This window comes from Bos javanicus, chromosome 15, assembly GCF_032452875.1.
Source record: "Bos javanicus breed banteng chromosome 15, ARS-OSU_banteng_1.0, whole genome shotgun sequence".
Classification (NCBI taxonomy): domain Eukaryota; kingdom Metazoa; phylum Chordata; class Mammalia; order Artiodactyla; family Bovidae; genus Bos; species Bos javanicus.
This window is the reverse complement of record NC_083882.1, coordinates 65,234,320-65,262,277: the sequence shown is the minus strand read 5'-3', so window position 1 is coordinate 65,262,277 and position 27,958 is coordinate 65,234,320. Positions and strand designations below refer to the sequence as shown.

At 47.5% G+C, this 27,958-nt stretch overlaps 1 protein-coding gene across 1 annotated transcript in view; it reads left to right on the top strand.

Annotated features, from left to right (window-relative positions):
- Positions 1 to 2,319: 2,319 nt before the first annotated feature.
- Positions 2,320 to 27,958, top strand: part of ELF5 (E74 like ETS transcription factor 5) — a 31,940-nt gene continuing 6,301 nt past the window's right edge. The window contains exons 1-4 of the mRNA XM_061381106.1: positions 2,320 to 2,436; positions 9,463 to 9,587; positions 21,077 to 21,310; positions 25,717 to 25,767. Of these exons, the coding sequence (XP_061237090.1) occupies positions 9,467 to 9,587; positions 21,077 to 21,310; positions 25,717 to 25,767 (406 nt within the window). The 5' untranslated portion in view covers positions 2,320 to 2,436; positions 9,463 to 9,466. The remainder of the gene's footprint in view (positions 2,437 to 9,462; positions 9,588 to 21,076; positions 21,311 to 25,716; positions 25,768 to 27,958) is intronic.

Genomic DNA, 27,958 nt, shown 5'->3' with positions numbered 1-27,958 from the left:
TGTAACAATTTCAATTAAAAAAAAAACTTTAAAAATGATCCACATCAAAAAATCTTTTAAAAAAATAGAATCCAGGCTGAGTTACTTGTGGCTCTTGTAAGCCTAATTCATTCTACCTGTATTGCTATGTGGTTGAGACAGCAGAGGGAGGGTGGGCTAGAAAGTCTAAAATGCCTCATTCCTTTGGTCCACCTCTGACATTCAAATACAGGTTTTATGAGCTTAGTGTTTGATATCATTTACGATCTCCACTCCAATCAAATTTAGGTTCAATGTGATAGTTAGATTTAATTAGAGTCAAATTCCTCTTTTATTTTGGTTTTATCTTAATCACCCCTTTTATTCGCTAGCCCAGAAGCCTGTAATTTCCCACACGGGCACCCAGATATGCTGTATTACACACTCAGGACCAGGAGACAAACAGTTTGCTGTCATACACGTTTACTGCCAGAAACTTTTCACTCTGAAATAGCTGAGTCAAGACAGCACAGAAACAAATGTAATTTCTCCAAAGACTCTTTTCTAAAAACAATATCAGAATACGATATTTTCCATGAAACTCTCTCTGCTAAGAAGAACATATGTGTGTAGATATAAACATAAGAAGACTTTCCAAGACGAGTAACAAGATGGGAAAGTACCCAACAGTGGGAAACAGTCTGTATGACCAACCAGATCCCCTAGACACAGAGGAGAAAGAGGCAAATCGCAGAATTTTAAAGCTTAAAGGAATCTCAATGACCACCCAATCCCATTCTCTGCAAACTCTTTTCAAGTGCGGATTCTTTTGTTCAAGAGAAATCTTATCCTGAAGATTGATATAAAAGCCGAGATGCTCTTACTGAATCAGGGAGGAGCCGCCTGGAGCCTAACCCACTCTGATCCCATTCTCTCACACACCCACCCCCAGCAGCTCCTATGAGGGCTTCAGGGATCCCCAGGGTTCCTTAGAGCACAGTTTGAAAGTTGCTATTCTAACCCAGCCTCCTCCTTTCACCATCAGGGGATATGAAGCCCAGAGAAGCTACCTGACTTGTCTGAGGTTACACAGCAAGTCAGAATCCTCAGCAATCCTCTTATCTTCCTTCAACAATTTTTCCATGATGACACTTGAGTCCTCTAATGAACTGCCTTTTGTTTCCCCAGACTGTATGTGTGTTTGTATTTGTGTTTGTACCCATGCCTGGTGCTCCCAAGAAAACCTAACAAACCAGTCCCTCCTTTCACTCTAAAGCTTAGAGTCTGCAGTTTGGACACAGGTCTCGGCTGCCCAGGAGAGCTGGAAGCACAGGGCAAAAAGGCAGGGGGCCATCAGTGCTGTCCTGCAGGTGACCGGGGACTTCTGTTTTCAGCCTAAGTCGGGTCCTGTTTCTGATCTTATAGGGATGAAGGTAGTTCTCACAAAGACACCTGAGAGCTGGCATCCAGGTCAGACCCCAGCCTCGTAGCTGTGGTCACCTGACTGAGCCCCTAAACCTCTTCTTTTCCCCATCTGTAAAGGGGAAGGTAAGAGAGAAAACAACCCCATGGCACATTATGTCCCAAGAGGATAGAAGTGGAGTAAGTTACTGTGTCCGATGGCTGGTTATGCTTTGGGTGAAAAGTAGAAACAAGGCCCCAACATTGGTTCTACAAACTGGCTGTTCCCTTCAATCTGCTGGGAAGGCATGAGTTTAGAGGAAGTGGTGGAGAAGGGCTTTCTGATTAATGTGCTCTGTCAAAGAAAACGCTACAATCAGAACAAACAAAGAGCTCACACAGTGCTTCACTCGCAGGACCTCGTATGAGGGTAGGTCCTGTTATTTGCATTAGACAGACTTAAGTTATTAGCTAACTAGTTAAGTGGTTCAAGGTGACATGACTAGAAAATGATGCACCTAGATTTGAATTCAGTCATCTAACTGCAAAAAAAAAAAAAAAAAACAAAAAACCGTCTAGCTGCAGAGTCTGTTCTTAACCACTGCCCTATCCTACCCTTCCACCTTACTGCTGGGGGCGGGGGAGGGAAGGAGGGCTGCAGAGATGGGCACCATGGCTAGATTCCTGTTTCCCCTCCAGCTTGCCCAAAAGAGAGTTCCCAGCAAACGCAGGATCCAGCAAAGCTCCCAGAGGCGAGAATTCTCAGCTTGTTTACTGACTCCCCGGGTGGGGAGCAGGGGAGCCGGGGTGGGGGGTGAGCTGGGCACAAAAGCAGGATAAAGGTAAACTTTCTGTGTGTGAGAACTGTTCCCCCTCCAAGGAGCCGTGTCACACTGTATGTCACCGTCATCAAAGGGGTTGTGCATAAACCTGAAAAACCAAACGGACCTGTCTGTAGGTGTTACTTATATCACAAGGCTACAGGTGCCTTTATTTCCACCGTACGCCGGTGCTGGGAGTGCCTGCCTTCTCTTGTCTTGAAAACCTCCTCTTTGGACCCAGCACCGCCGTCCTCACGTAAGCACCTTTTCTTTGCTCTTTTGGATAAATCGTAAGGGGCGTCAGGGCTTAGTGGCTCTGGTGGGGGGCCTGGGTCTGTGGGTCCGTCCCCAGCTCCAGATGGCCAGGCCTCCTGCCACGTCCATCAGTCACAGTACCTCCCCGGAGCTGTTTGACTGGGATTTAACTGCTGGCCTGAGAGAGACGTTTTTGCTTCCTCAGGCTGTGTAGCCACCCAACCCCTTCGTGGCAACCCCTGCCCCCTCTGGGTCACTTGATTAAACCAAGGGGAACTCACTGATAGAGAATGCGTACGGGCACGCCATTCTCTACCCTTCTTCAAGCTAACCTGAGGAAGGGAAGCTGGATTTTACACCAAAAAATATTCAGCTTCAAGAAAAGCCCACCTCCTCCTGCCTAAGCGCCTCCTTTTCCCATTGGCCTGCTCATGGAGCACCCCCTTGAAACAGAAAAAAAAAAATAGTTGCCTTATTACAGTTTGGGGAATTTTTCAGGAGATTGTCTGAACATAACAGCTTAAAGGAAACCCATTCTGCACTCTCACACCTCCTCAGTATAGAATGCTTCCAGAAAAGCAATGGTTAGGGTTTTTCCACTGTATTCTCAGACCTTTTCTAAGACTCTGCACTATGTGAGGTTCTTGAGCGTTCGCCCCCTGCTGGCAGACTGGTGTAGCACATGGTCCCTTCTCCCGCGGGAGCTGAGGACCCACATTCATTCTGATATGTTTCATTCTGCTGTGCTGAGAATTTTACAAACTGGAAAGGCTGTCAGAGATCATTAGGGACAATGATCCCTAATTGTCTTTACAGAGGAGGAAACTGAAGCCTAGCAAGGTAAAGTGATTCAGGGAGACAGCTTCATGTTTTAGTCTAAAGACCCAGGGGAAGAGATTGTTTGCCCTTCTGAGCGAAAGCTTAATTCTTTTGTCCTTGTGTTCTCTGTGAGAGGGTTTTCTGGTGATTCAAAGCGTTCTTGGTAAGAGTTTTCACAGATTGGTTGTCTGCTTTTCTCAGAAGTCACCTAAGTAGCAACCTTTTAGAATACTGATGACAGTTGATTCCCCCATCCCCTGCTGGGACAGTAATGGACATACACGTTTTGTCTGCTCATCTACATATATTACCTAATTTTGTTAAATCTTTGGGTTATCCTGAGTATTGCATGTTAAAATCTCCATTTGAGAGATGAGCTCAAAGAGGGTTGTGGATTTTGACACAACACACCTTATATGAAACAAAAAAAAAGAATAAAATTTCAGCAGGCTGAGTAGTAAGAAATGTGTCCCACATCCCTTTCCTTGTGGGTGGCAGAGGTAGGATTTAAATCCCAATGGATTTAATATAGCTTCCCAGGTAGCTCAGTGGGTAAAGAATCCACTTGCAATGCAGGAGCTGCAGGAGATGCAGGTTCCATCCCCGAGTTGGGAAGATCCCCTGGAGAAGGGCATGGAAACCCACTCCAGTATTCTTGCCTGGAGAATCTCATGGACAGAGAAGCTTGGCAGGCTCCAGTCCCCAGCATTGCAGAGTTTGGACACGACTGAAGCAACTGAGCACACACACATGGGTTTAACCCAAACCCAGTGAGCCTTGTATGGGAGCCCATGGTAAACTATTCGGCACAACTCCTATGAGTCTTTGCGGCACCTTTAGAAAAACAACTAAAAAACGAACAAACTAGCAAACTTCTGATACAAGCCAAAGGAAGATGAGGAATCACTTGGCAAGACATCAGCAAAGCAGTCTCATAGCTGCTCTGGTTTTTCCCAGAAGAGCAAACACTCAAGCACCCAACCCACAAGCCTTTAGCAAAAAGCATTGAAATAGTTCAACCAATGGGTTTTCCTCCATGTGTCTCTTCTGAGGGAGGTCCAAAAGGTAGGAAGTAGACCCTGCCTTGCCCGTAGGGCTCGGAACCTGGTGGGCATTGGGGTATCACTGGGACTTGAGAGGAGGAAAAGCATTATTCTTCCCAGCGAGATGGCCCTGATGGTGAGATCAAGGAAGGTCCTCCCGAGCCCCCTTTTCCATGGTTTACACCTTCACAGCCCGTTCTGTGCAGTGATGCTTTGGTGCATAAACAGCCAATGTGTAGGTGCTTAATTGGGTGAATTTTTGGTCACATGCCCAGAGTGAAGTTGATGATCTCTGCCAGGGTCAGGAAGGAATTTTCCTTGTCTGGCAGACTGGCCAAGGCTGGGTGGTTTGCGCCTTCCGCTCTCTCTGGAAGGCTGAACAGAGGTGCCATGGACACGACACCTGTGACTGCCGCCTCTGACTCATGTGAGGGCAAGAAGCCCACAGGCCTGTATCTCTGACTGTGTGGACCCTTCCAGTGCACGCTTGGTGAGTGAACCAAACTCTCAGAAGGGTAGGAAGCCCCTGGAGGCACCAAGGACCTGAGTGTCCAGGCCATTCCCAAAGGTCCAGCCAGCCCTTCTCACGCCTGGAAGAGAACCCACTTGATTCTCCCCTCTTGTGCTGAAAGTGCTTGATTCTTTCCTACCTACTAGGCAGCTAAAGTGTTGATTACACTTTGGGGAGACTGGGTCTGTAGACGGGCAGTGAGCGAGGGTTCAGAATACTTAAGGGGTCTGGCTAACCCAGGCAAAGAATGTCCAGAGGTCACAGCTGAAAGTGGGTATGGGAGGAAAAGGAGAAGAGAAAATCATGGGAATTTTTTTATAGCTAAAACTTTCATCTCTGTGTGATTGAATTGTACTCCAATTTGGTGAGCGTACTTGACGGCAATATCCAACTATAGCCGTCATATATGCCTGTGTGTGTGCGTGCACGTGTATGGCTGTGTCAGCCAAATCGGGTGGGATCCTGAAGAAAATCACGCAGCTAGGGTATGTGTTAGAGTCCATCTCATTGTTGTGTTCATGCAGCCAATGAAGTATTGAGGCTCCAAGAAAAGTGAGAGGCAGAATCACGACAATGCTCCTTCTATGAGGACAAGTCAGCCAGCCTCTCAAAAACCAAAAATGCGGGGTTACAACAGCAGGCCTAGGACCCTCCCTAGGCTTCCCCTACTTGTCCTGCTGCTGACTCTAAGTCTAACCCAATGCTTTGCTACCTTTTTTTCCCACTGTCACCCCCTTTTTTGTTCTTTTTTTTTTTTTAAGAATTTTTTAAGGTGGACAATTTTTAAAAGTCTTTATTGAATTGGTTGCAATATTGCTTCTGTTTAATGTTTTGGTTTTTCGGCCACATGTGGGGTCTTAGCTCCCCAGCCATGGATTGAACCCGCTCTCCTCTGCATTGGAAGGTGAAGTCTTAACCACTGAACCACCAGGGAAGTCCCCTAGATCATTGTTTCTTAATCTTACCCCCTCCATGAAATGTTAATATCACAGATTCACCATTCATCACTTATGTACTGTGGGCTTTGAAGAGTCGTAAAGGATAATGATGGCTAAGATTTTTTTGACCCTTAAGACCAATTTTTTTTACCAATTTTTTCCCTCTTTGGTCACTGTCCCCTCGTCGGAATACATATTCTAACTTCAGGCCTAAAACTATATATCACTGGGCCTCAATGTCCTCTCTGAGAAGAGGGAACCCAAAAGCTGTTGTTGCCCACCACCCTCTTCCACCTACATTAAAGAAATCTGAAGAGCTAAAATGTTCGGTTGTTGCAAGGACTGTAAAGGCCTAAGAAACTGGACTGCTGAATACAAAGGAGCCATTATTCCTGAACTTTCACACCTAGGGCCTGCTGGTTAAGTGGCCAAGGTCTTTTGTGGAGAGTCCAAGATTTAACAATATCCCCTCCTCCCACTGCAATAGAAAAAAGAAAAGCTGCTGCCTTTTATAAAACATACTTTTCCACAAAGCAAAAAATAATTACAGAAGAAAAACAGCATGTTGTATACCGGAAACAGCCCTTTAAGAAAACTTAATGGATATAATTTGCCATAGAAGGAACCCCCAAAGGGAATCAGATACAGACATCACCCGGTACAGCCCTGAAGAAATCACAGTGCCAGCCAGTAGGGTGGTGCAAAGAGAAAAAAAAGAAATCCTTCTAAGAGGTAAATATTGTACTGGTAACAGAGATTCCTAATTTTTCTGCGATCAAATTCAATTTACCGAATGACTTTTGAGAGCTTTGTCAGGCAGAGATGAAGAAGCACGTTCCTACTGTTGCATCCTATATCTGGAGGATTTATAATTAACACCAGAGACCTGGGAACTGTTCTCCACATGGAAGCCACCTCTCCTTTCTCCAAGCCCACCCATGAAGGTCATGTCAGAGGTCTGCCACCCTCTTCTCCCATTTTCTGAGCCTCTGATCCAGAGGGGTAGGGGGTATTTTTACCTTGAACTGTCACTTAGGAGAACTTTTCTAGGGTTAAGTCCAGAAAGTAGAAAAGGCTCTGGGCTCCCACCAAGCCTCTTTCTTCCTCATAACCTCCCACCCCCATCCCTCCTCATCCAGCCACCTGCTCAGGGATATAAAACCAGTCAATCTGTGGGAAAATCAGAGTCCAGACCCAGGCAGCCTTGACCTCTGTTTGATATGGCTCCCAAGGGGAGATCCAGGAACATGATAATCTGCTGGGCACGTTAACCCTCTCCGGGCATCAGGAAGGAGACTTCCTAGGGAAGTCTGGCAACTTTCCAGTGATGCCCAGAGAGGGTGCCTACACATGAGAATCTGAATTCGGTTATTTCTCTGTCTGTAGCAGAGTTCTCATGCATATCTGATAGTGATGATCGTGACAGATTTGCAAACATCCCCAAATAATTGATCTCTGGTTCTGGAATCACACAGTCCCTGACCCTCTAGGGATCAAGATCCGGATTGTCCTGGTAGTGAGCCTGGGATGTTTCTGTGAGCAGATGAGGCTGTGAGTGTTTGTAGAAAGGAAAGCAGATGGGTTGAAAATTGGAAAAAACTTAATTCCCTACACTGTAGGGTGTATGACTTTGACAAAGTTACACAGATTTCTTGGGCCTTAATTTTCACAACTGTAAAATGTCTGGATGCGGGAAAAGATTGGACTGACAGTAATTTCCAGCATGCCAGACCACTCATGATACGTGATATAAATCCAGTCAGGGGTAGCAGACATTTTCTTAAAGCACCAGATAGTAAATATTTTAGGATTTGCAGGCCTAAAGGCAAAATCAAGTGCATTGTGCACGTATTATATAACCATTTAAAAATGTAAAATCATTTTTATCTGTGAGCCATTCAAAAACAGGTGGTGGACTAGACTGTGCCTGTAAGTTGTGCCTAGACCCTCTGATCTAGGCATGAATGACTAATTTTTATTTCAAAGCTTATATCTTTATTCTTATGTATATTAAATAAATCCTGGCTTTCCATTTATAGTAGTGATATAAAGTTTTCCTTTTAAGTAAATGCAGTTACGTTAAACAATAAGGGAGGTGATTTTTTTTAATAAATTAAATAAGTTATCATGGGGCAGGTGAATAACTAAAGTTTGGAAAATCCTGGACTAGATGATTTATAAGTTCTTGACCATCTTAAAATTCCATGCACTTAATAATCCAAGCATGGAATCTAGTCTTTGCTTTGCCACTTCCCAGCTGTGTGATCTTGAGCTGCTGTGTCCTCTTTGCTGAAGGGGTAGAACCAAGTATCTCGTCAATATTATTGCAAGTTTTTCTAATTCACCAAGAATGAATTTTTTTTCCTCTGAATTGTGGGAATATGGAAAATGGCAAAGGGAAATTTGAAGGAGGAGACTAGTGTGGGCAAGAACGCTTGCCTCTTCTTTTCTATCCCCTCTCCAACCTCAATCAGACATCTTTTCCCAAAGCTTCCCACTCGCTGGTGTGCACAGCAACTGGGATCATGATTTCTTAAATAGACCAACCTGAGTTGTCACTCAAACTCCCTCACCTGCCACCTGGGTGTGTCATCTGGAATCTCGGAGCTCCCATCCCCTATCTATAAGACAGAACGCCTACCAGACCCTGACTCAGAGTGGTTGTTCTGGGGACACCACGAATAATAAACTGCTCAGCCCAGGGCACTCAGTGAAGCAAGTGTGTTACAGTGGCGACAAGTCCCCACTCTCTCATCCAAAACCCTGGGGTGGGACGTGCTGCAGAACTCAGAATTCTTCAAGTATCAGGAAGCCACCCAGGGTATATACTGCAGAGCACAGATTACTCCTCTCAAGATATTGCCTGCTTGGACTGCTTAAATGCATCAATATTTTCTGCAGTGTATCATATGAATATTCATCAAGTAGAACAAATGAAACTATAGCTATAGATATAAAACTGTATGGCATACTATAGTTACATATGTTTAATAAATGTATGGTTTAGTTTACATACATATATAGAAGTATAGATATAATTATATATAAAAGTTTTACAACAGTCAATTCAGGACTGTTTTTGCTGGGAAATATGTTGGCACCAAACACACCCAAATATACTTTCAGTTTCAGAGCTTTCAGATTTCAGAATTGTGGATTAGTGTTTGTGGGCACATTCACTTATAATAATTCTTTCCCTGTTTTCAGAAGTATATTTTTAGACATTATAATCCAGAGTTCAGGGGCCAGGTGAGAGAGACCAGGAAAAGTAAAGAACGAGGCGTTATTGCATAATTAAAACCTTCATCCTCAAATCCCAGCTTTGCCACTTACTGGCCATGTTACCAATTGTCTCAACCTCTCTGCCTCAGTTTTTCTCATCTATAAAATGGGGATGTACACACAAACCTCACAGGATGCAGCAAGAATTAAATAATGTCACCGTGGAAGGCACTCAGAGGAGTGCCTGGCTCCTGGGAGGCTGCATGTTTGTGTTTGCTGACATAATTAAAAGCCAAGTGTAGGGACTTCCCTGGCAGTCCAGTGGTTAAGACTCTATGCTTCTACTACATGGGGCATGGGTTCAGTCCCCAGGTGGGGAACTAAGATCCCTTATGCCAGTGATACAGTCAAAAAAACAAAAAACAAGTGTTGCCCTGCTGGGGTCTCCTGTGGTGTGGCTTGCCGCCTCCTCACAGCCTCTTCTGCTATTACAGGGTGATGTTGGACTCAGTGACACACAGCACCTTCCTGCCCAACACGTCCTTCTGCGACCCCCTGATGTCGTGGACTGACCTGTTCAGCAATGAAGAGTATTACCCTGCCTTTGAGCATCAGACAGGTGTGTATGACTGGAGAAGCCCATCTGAGCTGGGACAGGTGGGGCAGGAGGTGGCGCTGGCCTCAGGTGGGCAGCAAGGCCATGACGGCCTGAAAAGGCCAGCTCTCACCCGCGTTCAGGACAGAGGGTTGCCAGAGTCCGGGGCAGGAAGAAGAGCCACTTCTGCACAGAAGAAAGCCCTAGAATCCTCACTGCAACCTCTTCCCGGCTCTGTGGCCTTGGGAAACTCCACTAACCTCTCCGAGCCTTATTTTGCTAATGGGTAAAAAGGAGATAACACCAATGTCCTGGAGCAATTAATTTAAACAAAATAGTAGAAACCCTTAGGCTGAAGCCTAGTAAGTACACTGTGATTGCTTGAGCATCCTGGCTTTAGCCAATATTTGCTAAATACTTACTAGCCGTGCCCCAGACCCTATGCCAAACACCCATTTCATCCTTACAGAAACCCTAAGAGAAATTAGTAATTATTCCCACTTTATAGATGAAGAAACTGAGGCACAGAGAGGTTTCGTGACCCACCCAAGGTCTAACAGTTAACTAAGTCTCATGCACATTGACTTGAGCTCTGTGCCCTTAACTATCCTACATGGTCATCTTACATATGGTGTAGTGCTGTGGTTATCGGTATTAATATTATAGCTATTCTCTGAACTTTTATTTCCTTATCGCTAGAGCAGGGATGATGAATTTTATAAGGACCAAGAGAGCCAAACTGTGAAATATATAACCTGGCAACCAAGGAAGTGCTCAGTAAACAGGGGTCCCCTCGTTGTCCCCCCAGGCCGCCCTCCCCACGCTTCCTCCTCTCCTAGTCCAGTTCTCTCCACCTAAGAAGAAAGCACGGGGCCTTGTGCAGGCCATAAGCCAAAGCGAGGCCAGCTGAGCTTTGCCCCAGAAACCCTCTGAGGGCCTCTGTCCCCAGGTGCCGGGTGACTGCACATCACGGCAAGCCTGGCTGACTGCTAGCACAGCAGGTACACACCCCGCGGTGGGGGTGATGCAAGCGCCGATCCAGCCCTCAGGCCTCACTACCCAGCCTTGACCCTGTGTATTCCGGCCCAGCGGGGCTCACACTCGGAGTCAGAAAGCAGGTGGCTTCCAGGAGAGGGTGAGTCTCCCAGGTCACTGTGAAATGCCCCCCTCAAGGAGTGCCTGCCTCCAGGCCAGAAACCAGCACTGCACAGACAGACCAGAGGCGCGTGCTTACACAGACCAATCCCACACCCTCCCCTAACCCTGCACGTGACACATAGGTATCTGTGACATGGTTCACTCTCCTAGGGTCCAGATCATTGCATGGGGACCTGGCTCATCCTGCTGCACAGGACAGTTCTTCAAGCCTAAAGAGCGCCTCATTCCCAAAAAGACAATGAGAAATGTACTCAATTTCTCCCTACCCTCCCACCCTGTGTTTGGTCAAGAGGCTAAATCTGAAGGAGGAAAACAGAGGTTTCCAAGTCCTTGTCTCTTCCCTGCGTGTCCCGTGATGGTGGAGCCCAGCCCCACCCACACATAACCCAGACCTGCCATCCTGGGAGCCGCCTCTTTCTGCCTCTTCTACCAGGTGGTGTCAGAGTGGGATGGGAGAGGGTAGCCTCAGGTTCCTGCCCCATGCAGTGTTCCAGGAGCTTCTGTAGTTGTCAGGAGCTCAGACTTTGGAACCAGGCATGGCCAAGAGTGGGCCAGCTCCCTGCCATTACCAAGGGAGGGGCCAGGTTTGGGGCTTTCCCTCTTGCACTCTGGATTTCAGAAGGAGCCAAGTGTTTCTGAGCTTATAAAGGTCAAGTTTGGGTGTGAAACAGTCCCAAGTGAGGACCAGGCTCCCACTGGTGGGAGGAATGCCCTGCAGGGCCTTCTGTCTTTTTATCTCCCAGGAGGTGACACATGGGTCTGAGTATGTGCAAAAACCTTCTGAGAGGGATGTATCGGGAGATAGCCAAGTTCTCCTCCAGACACTGCTCTGCCAACTTGCCACCTTAGTGGCCATTTCTTCTGAAGTCCTTGCCCACCTCCTAGGAAATTCCAGCTTGAAGTCAGGGTTGTCCAAATGGCAGCTTCCTGTTTGGGTCCAAGGTGACGGGGCTGGTGCTGGCACTGACTGGCCCCGTGACCTTGGCCAGGTTTTCCCTAACATCTCTGAGATATGTTTTCCTCAGCTAAAATAGCATCTGCCTCCCGGTGTTGGGAGGATTGACTGAGATTCCACATATAATGTGTTTAGCAAAGTGCTGGGCACTTGGTAGGTGCCCAGCAACCAAGACACCACATGGAAAAACAGCTTTCTCTCTCCTCGCCTCACTTTTCATATTGAACAAAAGCGACACGGGTCTCTATCTCAACCTATCCAATTCAGAATTGTTGGCAGCTTAGACACTTTGAAGGACTTCCCTGATGGCTCAGGCAGTAAAGCGTCTGTCTACAATGAGGGAGACCTGGGTTCGATCCCTGGGTTGGGAAGATTCCCCTGGAGAAGGAAATGGCAATCCACTCCAGTACTATTGCCTGGAAAATCCCATGGACAGAGGAGCCTGGTAGGCTACAGTCCATGGGGTTGCAAAGAGTTGGACACAACTGAGCGACTTCACTTTAGACACTTTGAGACAAAAAGGAGAGAAAGGGAGAGAGAAATGGTATGCCTGCTGGATAAATGATGTCTACAAATAAAAAGGGCAGGGAGGAATAAGCAACATGGTCAGGAGAACCAGCTATTTACTGCCTCTTAAATAGCTCTAGCAGAGGCAGCCAAACCTGAACCCTCCGTGTGTTAAGAGCTCAGGACCTGGCCTCTCTTAAAACCAGCACTTAGAGGTTGCCCTGCAGGCTGGCGAGTGGACGGTCGCAGATTGCAAAATGCTCTAGAATGTCATGAGTTCACCCTGAACTTCCCTTCAGCTCTTTTAAAATAAAGAATTATAGATACTGGAAAATTTTATCCAGCGTGGATAGTGGAGAGCTGTGTACATTTCACTAGCAGGTGATGTTTTTAAATGATGATTTCTCCAATCGAGTTCCAGTAGCCAAGCATCTGACAAGTCATGGAATATCCTGACTCACCCCTACTTCCTGGAACTCTATCCTGACCCTCCATAAACCCACACCTCCCTCCCCTGATGGCCAAGATGGCCAGGCCAATGTGCAGTGTACCTTGGCTTTGGGATCTTGCTTATACTTTGCAGCAGAGCTTTCTAGGTTGGGGCAGCTCTAGGGGTTCTTAGGAGGTCCCTTGGGGACCTGGAGTGACAGTTGAGACAGACAAACTTTAGGCTCCCCTCTCCACCCCCACCCTCACTTTGATTCCAAAGACAGTGCAGTATAGTGGTTACCAAGGCTTGGCTGCAGGAGCTGGGTTACACCTAAATGACCTCCTCCTTGGGCTTCCCTTGTGGCTCATCCGGTAAAGAATCCACTTGCAATGTGGAAGACCTGGGTTCGATCTCTGGGATGGGAAGATACCCTGGAGAAGGGAAGGGCTACCCACTCCAGTATTCTGGCCTGGGGAATTCCATGGACTGTATAGTCCATGGGGTCGCAAAGAGCCAGACACAGCTGAGTGACTTTCACTTTCACTTTTCACCTTGCTCAGCCACTTACTCGTTGTGTGACCTCAAGAAGGGCTTTCACCATTCTCTGCCTTTCTTTCTTCATTTACTTTGTAAAATAGGCTACATGATCCAGGACCTCGAGTTGAGGATGGGATAAGAAAACTCAAGAGTGTAGCAGAGTAACTGGCATGTACTAAGTGCTCAACAAATACGTTAGCTATAGGAGATTTTATGGCTTCCCTGGTGACTCAGCAGTGAAGAATCCACCTGCAGTGCAGGAGGTACAGCAGACTTGTGTTCAGTCCCTGTGTTGGGAAGATCCCCTGGATGAGGGCACGGAAACCCACTCCAGTACTCTTGCCCTGGGAAATCCCATAGACAGAGAAGCCTGGCGGGCTACAGTCCATGGGGCTGCAAGCAGTCAGATACGACTGAAGTCACTGAGCACAAGCACAAGGAGATTTTATTTGACGGAAAAAAAAATTTTTTTAAGGTACAAAATGCTGATCTTGGGTATTAACATCCAGATACTCAGAGAGAGAGGTATCTGGGTTCCAGGGGGGCTTTTCTTAAGTAAGATTCCTATTCCAGGTATAGGAATCTTTGAGATAGGATCTTTGAGATCAAAGAGAGTCTCAGAATTTCTAAATCAAAATCAAATAATGAAATATAAAATCATCAGAAAGCCTAAGGTGAGCCCCGTGGCGGTGGTCATACCCCAGCACACTCCCAAGGACAGACCTCACTGCCAGCCACCTCCAGCCTCTCCCGCACACGTCTGAGCCTTTGGGCAGCTGTGGCCTGGGACGGCTTAGGGCCTGGTGCTCTCTGTCCTTTCTAACCACATGCTCGTGGCCTCAGCTTTTGGATGATACCCAGCCAGCCTTCTCATCTCTTCCCCATCCAGTTTCTCACACTGCTCCAGGCTCTTTTTTTTTTTTTTTCCATCTCATGGTCTAAATCACTCCACAGGCTTAGAAGGAAAGTCAAGAAAGACTATTGGATGGGGCTAGACCAACTCTGGAGGGAAACCTAGAAGCCATATATCATTTCAGGTCCCTCCTCGTAAAGTCCTTCCTTTCAGTGACAAACCACAATTGACGGTGCCCTGTGCTACCTAGTCCATTCACTGGCCCTCTTCAGTACTGCTCCAGGCAAAAGACTTTCCCAGGTTCCGATGCTAATAAATCATGCTAATTACAGTCCAGGCTGGCTAACTCAGGTCTCCTCCGACCCAGACTGTCTGCCTCCATCTCGCTGGGTCCTTGGGTTCCTTTGTTCTGCATGTCCCTCAGTTAGACTGAGGCCCTGGTGGAGACAGCGTCATTTCCCCAAGAACAAATGTTGTCCCCAAATAATAACTAATTACAAGTGACACAGGGAATTGTTGATCTGAATTGTCATCCAGATCACTGGGCTAAGTTTCTCTCAGCCCATGCATCATTTCTCTTCCATTTCACAGCAAGCTTCCTAAAAGATAGACACTATTATTATTCCTGTTTTACAGATGAATGAAGCTGAAGTCCAGAGAGGTTAGGAAACTTTACTAGGATTGCACAGCTAACAAGTGGAGGAAATGCAATTAACATAGTGGTATGGAGTGACCCCAATATTAACAAGTACATGTTAATATTTAACATTAATGGTATTGAATGAGCACTTACTCTCTGCCTGTCCTGTTCCAAGCACTTTCCATGCATTGATTCACTTAATCTTTGTAACAGCCTGGAGAGGCAGATCCTATTATTCCAATTTTGCTAACAAGTTCTGGGAGGCAGGCCCCCTAAGTGTGAGATCACACACACTTCCAGCTTTAAGGGAGAATTCAAATAACAAGCTCCAGAAAAGTAATTTTTCAAGGAGCCTTGTGGTGTTAAGGAGGAGAAGCCATCTAGTACCTTCCCCTTAACTCCCAGCAGAGCAGCACTGCTTTTTTCCAGATAAACTTCAATTTGAAGAAAATACTATTCAGCTAAAAATAAAAAATAAAAATTCTGCCTCTACCAACCCCAAATTCCCAGTCCATCCCTCTCCCTCCCCAGACTATTACATTTAGATTGGATAAACAACAAGATGGTACTGTATGCACAAGAAACTATGTCCAATCTCCTGGGATAAACCAAGATGGAAAAGGATATTTTTAAAAGAATGAGTATATATGCAAAACTGAGTCACTTTGGGCTTCCCTGGTGGCTGATGGTAAAGAATCTGCCTGCAATGAGGGAGACCTGGGTTCGATCCCTGGGTCAGGAAGATCCCCTGGAGAAGGGAATGGCAACCCACTCCAGTATTCTTGCCTGGAGAATCCCATGGACAGAGGTTATAGACCACAATGAGCAACTAACACTCTCACTTTAATAGATTAGCATAGCATTGTAAATCAACTATACTTCAATAAATATAAATAAACTCTTAGCATGCCCACTCTAAACAATAGTCTGGAAGGAGACAACTGTCCAGAAGCTTGTCAAGTTCTCCCTCAAAAGTGACCACCAGGAGGGAGCCAGCCTGTGGAAAGAGTTTTAACTGCCCCTTGGAGTGATTTTTAAAAACCAAGTAAGTCAGCACTTAAAAATTGTGAGATTTCACATAACAATCTGGGCCTGGCAACACAAGGCCTACCTTCCTGCCTGGCAACAGCCGACTGGCAGAGCTGGGCCACAACTGTCCACTTGGCATGAACTTGCCCATTCTCACGGTCCCCATCAGCAGCCACTTTCGGACATGGGCATCACCTGCTGACCCTGTGGGCATCTGAGTGCACTAGCCCAGCTCTAAAAGCTTAAGCCCTCCCTCTGAATTTGAATGCATCCCAGGGTATAGCATCGTCTCTGAGAACGTCACCCCAGAATTGCTGAAAACTCCCTTTAACCCCATAAGTCTTCTTCCCAGTGCAGCTAACCCTTTAAACAAGTGTCCTGACCTAGTTCCAACTTCAAAGGAGCTGGCCAAGCCCGCTGTGTAATCATGGCCTGGGGACCTTTGGATTAAGCCTACCACACATGGGATGTCGTCTGTCCCCAACTGGTAAACACAGGCAGAAGTGGCTCATGGCACAGTTTCTCTATAAAGTCTAGATTATTTTGTGAATGGTAGACATGTTGAGGAAAACACTTTACATTTCCAGACAGTACAACCTGTTGAAGATAATATATTCTCTGGGTGAATTACCCTGTCTTTTATTTTCTCTGAGTTCATTTCTTCCAAGTAGTAGGATGGTCTTCATGTCATTCAAACAGTGTTATCACCAGTCTCTCTATCCTTACTCTGATTTTTCAAACCTAGGTTATATATGTACATTATATATATAAATATATATGTGAAACATAAAATATGTAAATATACATACATACACTGTACTATATAAGTATTTATATAAACTATGTACATATATTTTAATTTAATTATATTTTTATATATGTGCATGCATGCTCAGTCACTCAGTTGTGTCTGACTCTTTGAGACTCCATGGACTGTAGCCCACCAGGCTCCTCTGTCCATGGAATTTTCTAGGCAAGAATATTGGAGGGAGTTGCCATTTCCTACTGCAGGGGATCTTCCCCACCCAGGGATCGAACCCACATCTCTTGCTTCTCCTGCATTGATGGGCAGATTCTTGACCACAGCACCACCTGGGAAGCCCCTTCTATGTATATACCGTCATCCAAATTGTTTAGCCTGTGTGTCCAGTTTGGTCCCTGTCAACCAAGAAGAGGGAGGCAAATATGATGCCAACTTCCCACCTGCAAAGATGGAAGAGTTAGTGGGGGCCTAACTCCCTTACTGACCAGCCATGCGGCCTTAGCAGAGTCACATAACCTCCTGGGCCTTCAGTTTCCTCCCTGTGAAGTTATGATAGTAGCTATCGGGCCCCAGGCTGGTCATCTCACTCCCCAAGCACCCACAAGGGGCTAGGCCAGCTCCCAGCCCACTCAGGTTGAACTAAGCGGAGCTGCGCCCGCCAACCTGGGGGAATGGGGAGGGAGGTGACAGGAGGACCCCTGAGTTGGGGTGAGGAGGGCTGGCCTCCCTGAGAGGGGCAGTGAGCTGTGCTCTTGAGGATGAGCAGGAAGTAGAAGACAGGCTGATGCCATCCTAAGTGACCAGAAGTGCCTGGGGCTGGAGGCAATGCTGGGGGTGGGGTGGGGACGGACCGAGTGAGGAGGAGGAAGCAGGCCTTCCTCACCGCTGTGAGGACAGGATGGCGCAAACACCCCACAACCAAAAGTCTTCCCAGCATGTTGGCTCTTCGCCCTCCACAGGGCCGAGAACAGCCACTTCTCTCTCCACTCTGGGGGCCGCGGGAGGCACTCAGCCGGTGAGGAGAGCCGCCATGTTGGCCCCGGCCCTGGCCTCCCTCCAGGGGCGGGAGCGGCGCACAAAGCCGGCTCTGTGGGGAGCTTCGGAGCCCAGGGGAAGCAGGCAGAGCCAGCGGTGCCTTCCCAGTGTCCATGACACTTCTCTGAATCCTTCAGGCCTCGCTGGCCTCCAGAAACAACACGGCCATGGCCGTCTCCCAGAGCCAAAGAAAATAACACAGGGGTTGAGGTGAGGAGCGGGGAGGGGCCTGGAGACTTGGCGAACACTCTCCATGGAAAGAAAGAAAGTGTGTCCTCCAAGGGCAGCGCCCAGATAGATACCCCCCGGCGGGGTTCAGCTCAGGACTGGGGCGGAAGAATTGCAAGGTTCATAAAAGTCTCATGGGAATACCAGGGAGGGGGAGGCCCCGGGTTTACTCCAGCCAGAACTCAGCACATGGAAACACAGCCCAGATGGGAAAAGGCCCCCAGATTTTCCGAGGAGATCCTGGAGCCCCACCCCACGACTGATAGGGGTCCCTCCTCATCCAGCAACGTCAACCTCTGCCATCCTGGCCAGATATCAACTCTGATTAAAAACTTAAATTTAAATAAACCTAAAATCTGGGATCCTTTGCTGTAGTGCTTACACCCAGACAAACATCTCGAACATAAAATACAAAAAAAGAAAAAAAAAAAACTATTAAGGGACTAAAAATAACTGCAGGCATGCATACTTGGGGCAAATGGCTGAAAGTGAAAGTTGTTCAATCCTGTCTGACTCTTTGTGACCCCATGGACTGCAGCCCAAGCCCACCAGGCTCCTCTGTCCATGGAATTTTTCAGGCAAGAAAGAGTGTGTAGCCATTCCCTTCTCCAGGGGATCTTCCCGGCCCAGGGATCAAAGCTGTGTCTCCTGCATTGTAGGCAGATGCTTTACTGCCTGAGCCACCAAGGAAGCCCTAAATGATGAACAATAAAATACAAAAAGCCCTAAAATACAAAAAGGCCCAAACCCAACCACCACTTCCGAGGCACCGGAGCAGAAGCAGGGAACCGCGCGTGATTCCTGGGCTCAGCGCCTCCAAGGGGATGGGCAGACCACCTAAACCACCCCTCCAGCCTGACCCACCAATTCACGCCCTCCCTCACCCTACTTGAGAAACCAGGTTAACCCTCCCCCAGCATCTAGCAGGGACACCTGTTTCTTGTTCTCATTCCCTCGTGCTGCAGCACAAGTCATAAGCCTTGCCTGAATTCCTGGTCTGGTCTCTTATCAATTTCTATTGATTAAAGAGTCCAAGGACCCGAATCTATAACAAACCTAGTGTTCAAGTTTGATCTCAGTCCACTTCAAGGTAGGAAAAGAGATTTCTGGAAGGGCTCTGAGTTAGAGGGAGCCTCAGTTTCTTCCTATTACCCATGTGGGAGGATTTGAGGACGCAAAGGTGGTGTAGGTCAGGGCACATAGCAGCCTGACCAACACAAATGGATGCTTAGGGGCAGAGAAGCCATCTCCTGCTAGATATTAGAATTGCCACAGTTCATTTGGTGATAGTGGCAGCAAATTCAGCATTTAAAGAGAGAATCATAACAGCCTCGCTGCCATTTACTGTGGGGTCTAACTGATGAGAGATACTCTGTCATCCACACAGCCTGAGCCAGTCACCTCTTCCTGGCTCTGCCTGCTGCTTTCTCCTCAGCCCTCTCCTTCTCTCTGGCTCTCCGCTGGCGTCCAATTCTCCTTCCATATTTCATCTCTTCTCTGTACTGACCTCTGAACACCAGCATGATAGAATGGGAAGAGCACTGGCTTTCGAGTTCAGACTGGAGTTCGTATCCCAACTCTGCCCACCACTGGCTGTGGGACCTTCAGCAGGTCCTCTGTGAACCTCAGATTCCTCCTGGGGGACAGGAACCAAACCTCCTATTCATGATGAATCCTTAGCTCACAATTTGTTGTTTCACACATAGTAGGTGTTCAGGGATAATCTTTGTTGTTGTTAAGTCGCTAAGTCATGTCCATTTCTTGGCAACCCCATGGACTGCAGCACACCAGGCTTCCCTGTCCTTCACTGTCTCCTGGAGTTAACTCAAGCTCTTATCCATTGAGTCAATGATGCCATCCAACCAGCTCATTCTCTGTCACCTGCCTTCTGCTCCTGCCCTCTTTCCCAGCATCAGGGTCTTTTCCAATGAGTCAGCTATTCACATCAGGTAACCAAAGTATTGGAGTTTCAGCTTCAGCATCAGTCCTTCCAATGAATATTCAGGGTTGATTTCCTTTAGGATTGACCAGTTTGATCTCCTTGCTGTTCAAGTGACTCTCAAGAGTCTTCTCCAGCACCACAGTTCAAAAATATCAATTCTTTGGTACCCAGCCTTCTTTATGGTCCAACTCTCACATCTGTACATGACTACTGGATAACCACCATTGCTTTGACTATATGGACCTTTGTCATCAAAGGTGCTTAATGATAATAATAGCACTAAAAATCTTCTAGACTGTTTTCTAAGTACTTTTATATATATTAACTCATTTAATCCACAGAACAACCCTATGATGTAGGGGCTATCATTATGCCCATTTTACTGATGAGAAAACTGAAGCTTTTTGAATGAATGAACAAGTACCATGGTAATTGTAAGATTTGTCAAAGTGCCTGATCAAGGACCTGGTCCCTCAGCTCTTCCACACCTGATCCATCAACCTTTTAGTTTCTCCTGGCATTGGGACAGTCTGTTGAGCACCCGTCTCTGCCCCTGGGTCAGCACAACCACCTCTCAGCCTCTTGGACAGGATGGTGCCCACCTCTGTCTGGGGGCATAGGGAGCTTCAGTGAAGGAGTGAAGGGGATCTGACCTTGGGATAGAAATTCCTCAAAACACCACCAAAACACAAGAACGGCAATACAACCAACACTTCCACCTCCCCCATCCCCTAGAGAAGCCTGCTCCGGTGATCCATGGTCTGCCAAACACTTGGGCAACATCTCAGCAACCCAAGATGGCCAGAGACAATATACAAACCAGTAGCTAGTGTGGGGCAGCTGTCCATAAAAGCAGAGGGAATCAAATCCGCTTCAAATGGTGCCTGGAACACCACAGGTATTGAATAAATATTGATCAATAATTTTCTCTGTGTCATGTAGTCTATATACATTAACCACAAACTCCAGAACAGCCCTGTGAGTGGAGCATATTATCCCCATTTTGCATATAAGGAAACTGAGGTTTAAATATCTGTGAACCTTGCCCAAGTAGAAAGCCATGGAACCAGGATTAAAACCCAGGCTTATCAGGCTCTAAAGTCTATACTCTTGATGTCATGTTGTTTGAAACCAAATACCTGAAGGGACTTTTTCTTTCCTTCTCCTATAGTGACCCCCCTTCAAGGTACTCCCAAGCCATAATCAGGTTTCTTATTCCTCTCATTCCCTCATTCCCAATAAGTCTACACACAGGATGCCTCTGGTTTTCACTGCAGGATAGAAAGTTACTAGGGTCCCAGAAAAACACCCCAGGACTGGAGGCCCTGTTGACTCACTGGACAGAGGATGAGGATGTTAACAAAATCAGAGCCTCCTCCGGGGGGCTTCTAATCCTCTCCCAGCTGTCATCCCTCACTTGTCTCTTCCTGGTGCAGCTTGCGACTCCTACTGGACATCCGTCCACCCCGAATACTGGACGAAGCGCCACGTCTGGGAATGGCTCCAGTTCTGCTGTGACCAGTACAAGCTGGACGCCAACTGCATCTCTTTCTGCCATTTCAACATCAGCGGCCTGCAGCTGTGCGGCATGACACAGGAGGAGTTCATGGAGGCGGCCGGCGTCTGTGGGGAGTATCTGTACTTTATCCTCCAGAGCATCCGCTCACAAGGTCAGTGTCCAGAGCGTGGGGCCTCAAGGACAGGGGCGAGGGATTGGGACCAAATGACCTCTGAGGTCCTGCCCCACCATAGGACTCACGTGGCGATATTTTATTAACTACAACTGTTAACCCAGATCCTCTACTAACCAGACCTTTCCATACCTAGAAGTTCTAGCACGCTAGAATCAGAGATTGGAGGAAAAGCAGAGTGAGTACCAAGGAAGTAAGTTGAGTCCATTTTTAAAAAAATGAGAAAGAAAGAAAAAGAAAACTAAAACATCTTCAGGGATTGCCCAGGAACCAGGCCGATACAAAATATTATGTTCATAAAGATTGGTAGCCATGAAAAGTGGACAGAAAGAGACTTGGCTTGACCTTTCATTAAGCAGCAGAAGAAAATTAACTAGACTCTTTACCTTCCCTATTTCCAGGGAGGCTCAACTAATTGCAATTTCATCACATTCCTAATGGTCAAGGATCAATTGGCCGCAAGGTGGCGATAGTATCTTTATTTAACACATGCTAAGTCACTTCAGTGGTGTCCGACTCTGTGCGACCCCATAGACGGCAGCCCACCAGGCTCCCCCGTCCCTGGGATTCTCCAGGCAAGAACACTGGAGTGGGTTGCCATTTCCTTCTCCAATGCATGAAAGTGAAAAGTGAAAGTCAAGTCGCTCAGTCGTATCCGACTGTTAGCGACCCCATGGACTGCAGCCTACCTGGCTCCTCCATCCATGGGATTTTCCAGGCAAGAGTACTGGAGTGGGGTGCCATTGCCATAACATGCCCTGAAATGGGGTCTTCCCTACTAGCTCAGTTGATAAAGAATCTGCCTGCAATGAGGGAGACCCCAGCTCGATTCTTGGGTAGGGAAGATCCCCTGGAGAAAGGATAGATTACCCACTCCAGTATTCTTGGGCTTCCCTTGTGGCTCAGCTGGTAAAGAATCCACCTGCAATGTGGGAGACCCCGGTTTGATTCCTGGGTCGGGAAGATCCCCTGGAGAAGGGAAAGGCTACCCACTACAGTATCCTGGCCTGGAGAATTCCATGGACAGTATAGTCCATGGGATCACAATGAGTCGGACATGACTGAGCAACTTTCATTTCATGCCCTGAAAGGGGCTTCCCAGGTGATGCTAGTGGTAAAGAAGACTCTTGCCTATACAGGAGACGTAAGAGAGGGGAGTTCAGTCCTTGGGTTGGGAAGATCCCCTGGAGGAGGTCATGGCAATCCACTCCAGTACTCTTGCCTGGAGAATCCCATGGAGAGAGGAGCCTGGTGGGCTATAATCCATGGGGCTGCACGGAGTCAAACATGACTGAAGAGACTTAGCATGCACACACATGCCCTGAAAGAGTAGAATGTATATGGACAGGTTTTTTAAATCCGGAAAGGTTTTTTGAGAACATATGATTCTATTTTCCCATATCACAGATAAAGGGACTGAGGACCCAAGTGGTTAAGTAACTTCTCCAGGGTCACACAGAAAACAAGGCTGATTCGTGGAAAGTCAGTACAAAGCAAGGGCTTCGAGATCAAAAAGACCTTTGTTCCTACCCTGGCTCTAATACGTCAGAGCCACAGGACCTCTGGCACAGGGTTAAACCTCTGTGAATCTCCATTGTCTCACCTCTAGGGTGGGGTAATGATACACACATCCTCAGCCTTCTTGACAGGATTCAGTGAAACATTACCTGGCATAAGCAGATAAGGAAGCAAATACAGTGAATGACACCTGCTTTTGTCATAATGAATATAACCAAGAAGAAAACATAATTTAATAAATAAAGGAAACATATTTCAGCTCCATTTAAGGAGACATTTCTAAAAGCACCTTCTTTGGTTTCATGTATGGCCAGGTCCCTTCACTGTTCACTGAAACTGTAACAGCATTGTTAATTGGTTATACTCCAATGCAAAATGTTCTTGGCGTTTAAGAAAAATCAAATTAAAAAAAAATAAAAAGGCTGTTTCAAAGTTATCATAGGTAGGAGGCTCCCCATCACTGGAGGTAATCAAACAACCTAATGGTCCCTTGCTTGATGGAGGTGCTGTGACAGGGATTCCTATTTGGGGAGAAACCCAAAGAGGACCTTCCAGCTCTGAGATTCTTTGCCCCCACCTTGATCTCCCCCATCATGAGCGCCTAAGGGCACAAAAGCCCAGGACGGGGGCCCTCAGGCACTGCTTGGCTTCTGCCCTAGGAACCATGGCCTCTTGAGGGCAAGGAAGGGACAAACAGGCCTGCCGTCCCTTGATTTCCAGTCCGTACGTGACTATTGCCAGTGCCAGTGACCTACCAGGGTCAGTGGTCCGCACAGAATGGGCTTCCAGGAAACAAGGCAAGTCTGAGCAAATCACAGAGGCTCAGGGAGGAGGTAGGCTCCATTCGGAACCCTTCCAAGGGAACAGCCTTGCACAAGATTGCCAGGACCACAGAGAAGAGTAGCCCATCTAGGAGAAGATGCCGCTTGGCACTGCCAGCCTCAGTCAAAGGTCAAGTCAATCACGTTTGTCTTCAGGCCCCTGCAGGTCCTGTGCTGGGATCTCCCCTCTGGGGCCCTTCTGTTCCAGGCAATTGTTACATCAAAACATATCTGTCCCTGGTCCCATCACCTCAAGGTCTGTGCAAAATGGATAAGTGAAAAACCAGCTGGTTTTTAAACAGGCCACAGGTTGCCTCTTCTTATTCTAAAGGATCCTAGGAGCCACAAAGCCACCCCCCATGATGGTCTTTCAGGCAGTCTGCAGGCCAGGACGGTTATCGTGTTGAGCAGTGAGATTACCCCATCAGCCTGCTCAGTTCTTAGATCTCTATTCACTGTTGCTTGGGTGGGAGTGTGTAAAGTGTATTGAAATGCAGGTACTGTGACCAAAGTTTCCAGTGTCCCAATCTGCCCAGGACATAGTGTCTTCACCTGTTATCCTGTTTTTTATCCTCAGAAAAGTCCTTGTTTGGTCTATAAGTTATATGTTAAACTGGTTATTACCTAGGTTAGGCCTTGCATGTGTATATGCGTGCTAAGTCACTTCAGTCGTGTCTGACTCTGTGCAACCCTGTAGACTGTAGCCTGCCAGGTTCCTCTGTCCATGGGATTCTCCAGGCAAGAATACAGGAGTGGGTTGCATGCTCTCCACCAGGGCATCTTCCCGACCCAGGTTTCGAACTCACGTCTCATGTCTCCTGCATTGGCAGGCGGGTTCCTTACCTCTAGCACCACCCGAGAAGGCTGGTTTAGGCCTTATATGACCCCACAGATTGGGGCTCTGACAGAAAAGGGCACAGACCAAGTTTTAGCAGGGAGAGGAGTCAAAGGGGGTCTCTCTGCCCAGTGTGTGGTCTGGCTCCACAGGTACTGTAGTGGGATTTAAGGGCCCAGAATCAGAGGGACCCTGGCCCTGAGCACAGGGTCGGTGGGAAGGGAGGAGGAAGGAGGCAGCTCCCCAGCTCAGGACAGGAAGATCCCCCGGCAACCCCGCCCGTTCTTGGGAAGAAGGAACAGTGTATGGCTGACCAGAACCAGTCATTCTGAGAACCAGTGGCCCTAGGAGTCAGCAGTCACAGCTATGCCCTGTTCCTGTCTTCTGAGTAAACGGAAACTGGCCCTCACGTTGGACGCCACGTTAAAAAATGGATGTCCTCTGGCCTATGGTGCTGTGTGAAAATGTGATCTGAAAGTCCTGATCCAGTCCCAACCTCACCCCCCTCCTTCAGAGGAGAACAGCAGTCTCCAGACCCCTCTTTGAATCCTCACGTCGGGTTTCTTAAGGCTTCCTGTGTCCATTCTCGTGTCCATTGTAGACCAGCATGTCACACGTGTTCAAATCCCCGAGGGATCAGAGGTCACATCCCAGATCATAGACGGCGCCAACAGGGTGGTCAGGGTGGTTTTGTCACGTGTTGCCGGGAAGGAACACAAGCCTGGAGGCTGGGTGACTGGCAAGTCTGCACAAGGGTCGATGACTCAGACCAGTGCAGAGCTCAGGCCTCCCGACCCCAAGCCAGGACTCGCTCCCAATAGCCATTCAAAACATTTCTAGAAGCTGCTGGGAGGCCTGGCCCAGGGCTCTCCCGGGGTGACCTTTAAAAACAAAGAGGTTGGGGGATTCCCTGGTGGTCCAGTAGTTAGGACTCAGCGCTTTCACTGCTGGGGCCCTGATTTGATCCCTGGTTGGTGAACTAAGACTGCATAAGCTGTGCAGTGGCCAAAAAAGTACCAGGAGGTTGTATCTCTCAGGAGTGGCTTTGGGGTGGCCCTGTAAGGGCCAGGTGGTCTCCAAGTTTCCTTGTGAAATAAAACTACCCCGCAGAGGATAAAATCACTCCCCTTCTCCCCAGCACCTCCCCTTCTGGCCTGGCCACAGAAACCAGGGTTGTATACATGGTTAATGGATTTCTTTTTCTTTCCCAGGTTACTCCTTTTTTAATGATCCTGATGAGACCAAGGCCACCCTCAAAGACTGTAAGTAACCAAGTTCACGCTGCTGTGCCATGGCTGTTGTAGCGCACAGGGGCTCGATGGTTCTTGTAGGACTTCACTCAAAGGCTGATAACCTGAAACGGTGGGAGACGAAGAGAAGATGGCAGGAGCAACATGGTGGAGCATGGGGCTTGGGTCTGTGGCTTCTTTATCCTCCCCCAGACTCAATTTCTTTGTCTATAAAATGGTCAGACCCTCGCTGGGTCATGATGAGTTCAAGTAACAGTGCATATAAAGTGCCTAACCTATGCCAGCAGCCTAGTTGCTCCAAATACTGGTACCCATTAGCAGTAAAAAATCATAATTACAAATTACCAACCATTAGAGGCCTTGTGGTTGATAATGTCTAAAAATCAGAGCTCATTAAGCAGATCACATTTATAATTATAAGGCAATGGAGGATCTCAGATGGCCTTGTTGACTGAAAATTAACCCTCGTGGTTTTACTTCTGCAGATGGAGAAGGTTTAGGAAAGGGAACTTTGGAGCCTTCATTTTTTAAAGCTGATGATGATTGCTCTTGGTTACTGAGACCCTCTCAAAGGTCCTGGCCTGGGGGCCTGACCAACCAGGACAAAGTGGCATCCATCTGGGGGTTCAAGCAATGTTCCCATCCATCTTCAATAACTGTAAGATTAAATTCACAGCTACGGTGGCCGTTTGTGAAACCCTTACTACGTGCCCAGCATGCTGCCAGGCCAAATATTCTATGTACATTGTTAGTTCAGTTCAGTTCAGTCTCAGTTGTGTCTGACTCTGCAACGCCATGGACTGCAGCACACCAGGCTTCCCTGTCCATCGCCAACTCCCGGGGCTTGCTCAGATTCATGTCCATCGAGTCGGTGATGCCATCCAATCATCTCATCTTCTCGTCCCCTTCTCCTCCTGCCTTCAGTCTTTCCCAGCATCAGGGTCTTTTCCAGTGAGTCAGTTCTTCCCATCAGGTGGCCAAAGTACTGGAGCTTCAGCTTCAGCACCAGTCCTTCCAATGAATATTCAGGACTGACTTCCTTTAGGATTGACTGGTTTGATCTCCTTGCAGTCCAAGAGACTCTCAAGAGTCTTCTCCAACACCACAATCCTCATATATAACTTCACTGTGTATTTTTATTTTTTAATTTTTATTGGAGTATAGTAGCTTTACAGTGCTCTGTTAGTTTCTGCTGTACCACAAAGTGAATCCTCTATATAATCCTCTATATAAAAAAATCCCCTCTTTTATTTTGGATTTCCTTCCCATTTAGGTCACCACAGAGCACTGAGTAGGGTTCCCTGAGCTATACAATGCCTTCTCATTAGTTATTTATTTTATACTCAGTATCAATAGTGTGTGTATGTCAATCCCCAAATCCCAATTCATCCCATCCCCCACTCTTCTCCTTTGGTGTCCATATGTTTGAGCTCTACATCTGTGTCTCTACTTCTGTTTTGCAAAAAAGATCATCTATACTAGTTTTCTAGATTCTACACGTATGTGTTAATATATGATATTTGTTTTCCTCTTTCTGACTTATTTCACTCTGTGTGATGATCTCTTGGTCCATCCACATCTCTACCAGTGAGTAACTTCAGTAGATAGTAGCATTATCCCCATTTGCTACTATGGAAACTGGCGGTGCTGGAACTCACAAGTCACAAGTCATTGCGGAACTGAGCTTCCGACTCATCTCCTCAAGGTCTATGCTCTTAAACGCTGCGCTCCGCACCACATGCCCACAGGTGCACACACATGCACGCACGCGTGCCCCCAGACCCTTGTGCTCACTCTGCTGTCCACTCAGTTGAGACCTCGGACTCAGAATTCCTCTGAGTCTGGGCCCAGCGCCACAATGATTCAGAGAACAAGGGATTTTTGACTTACACCCAACAAGCTAGGAAACCGTCAGAAGGGGCCTAAGGGACGCACCCCAGCCCTTCTCCACTTGTTCTCTCCTCTCCCCGGCCCTGCCCCACCTCTGCCTCAGAAGAGCCAGTGAACCAAGCCTGCAGGGCTAGCCTCGCTGCCGGGCACCTCCTGTGTTGGCCCGAGATGCAGCTCTGTGACTGGACTGCTGGCCTTCGGGGACGTGTGCGTGACAAGCTCAGTGTAGACACTACCCCTCCAGTCTCTATCCCAGCTTCTGGAGGACAGTGAGCGTGATTTCAGTCAACGACGGGGAACATATCCTCTGGCC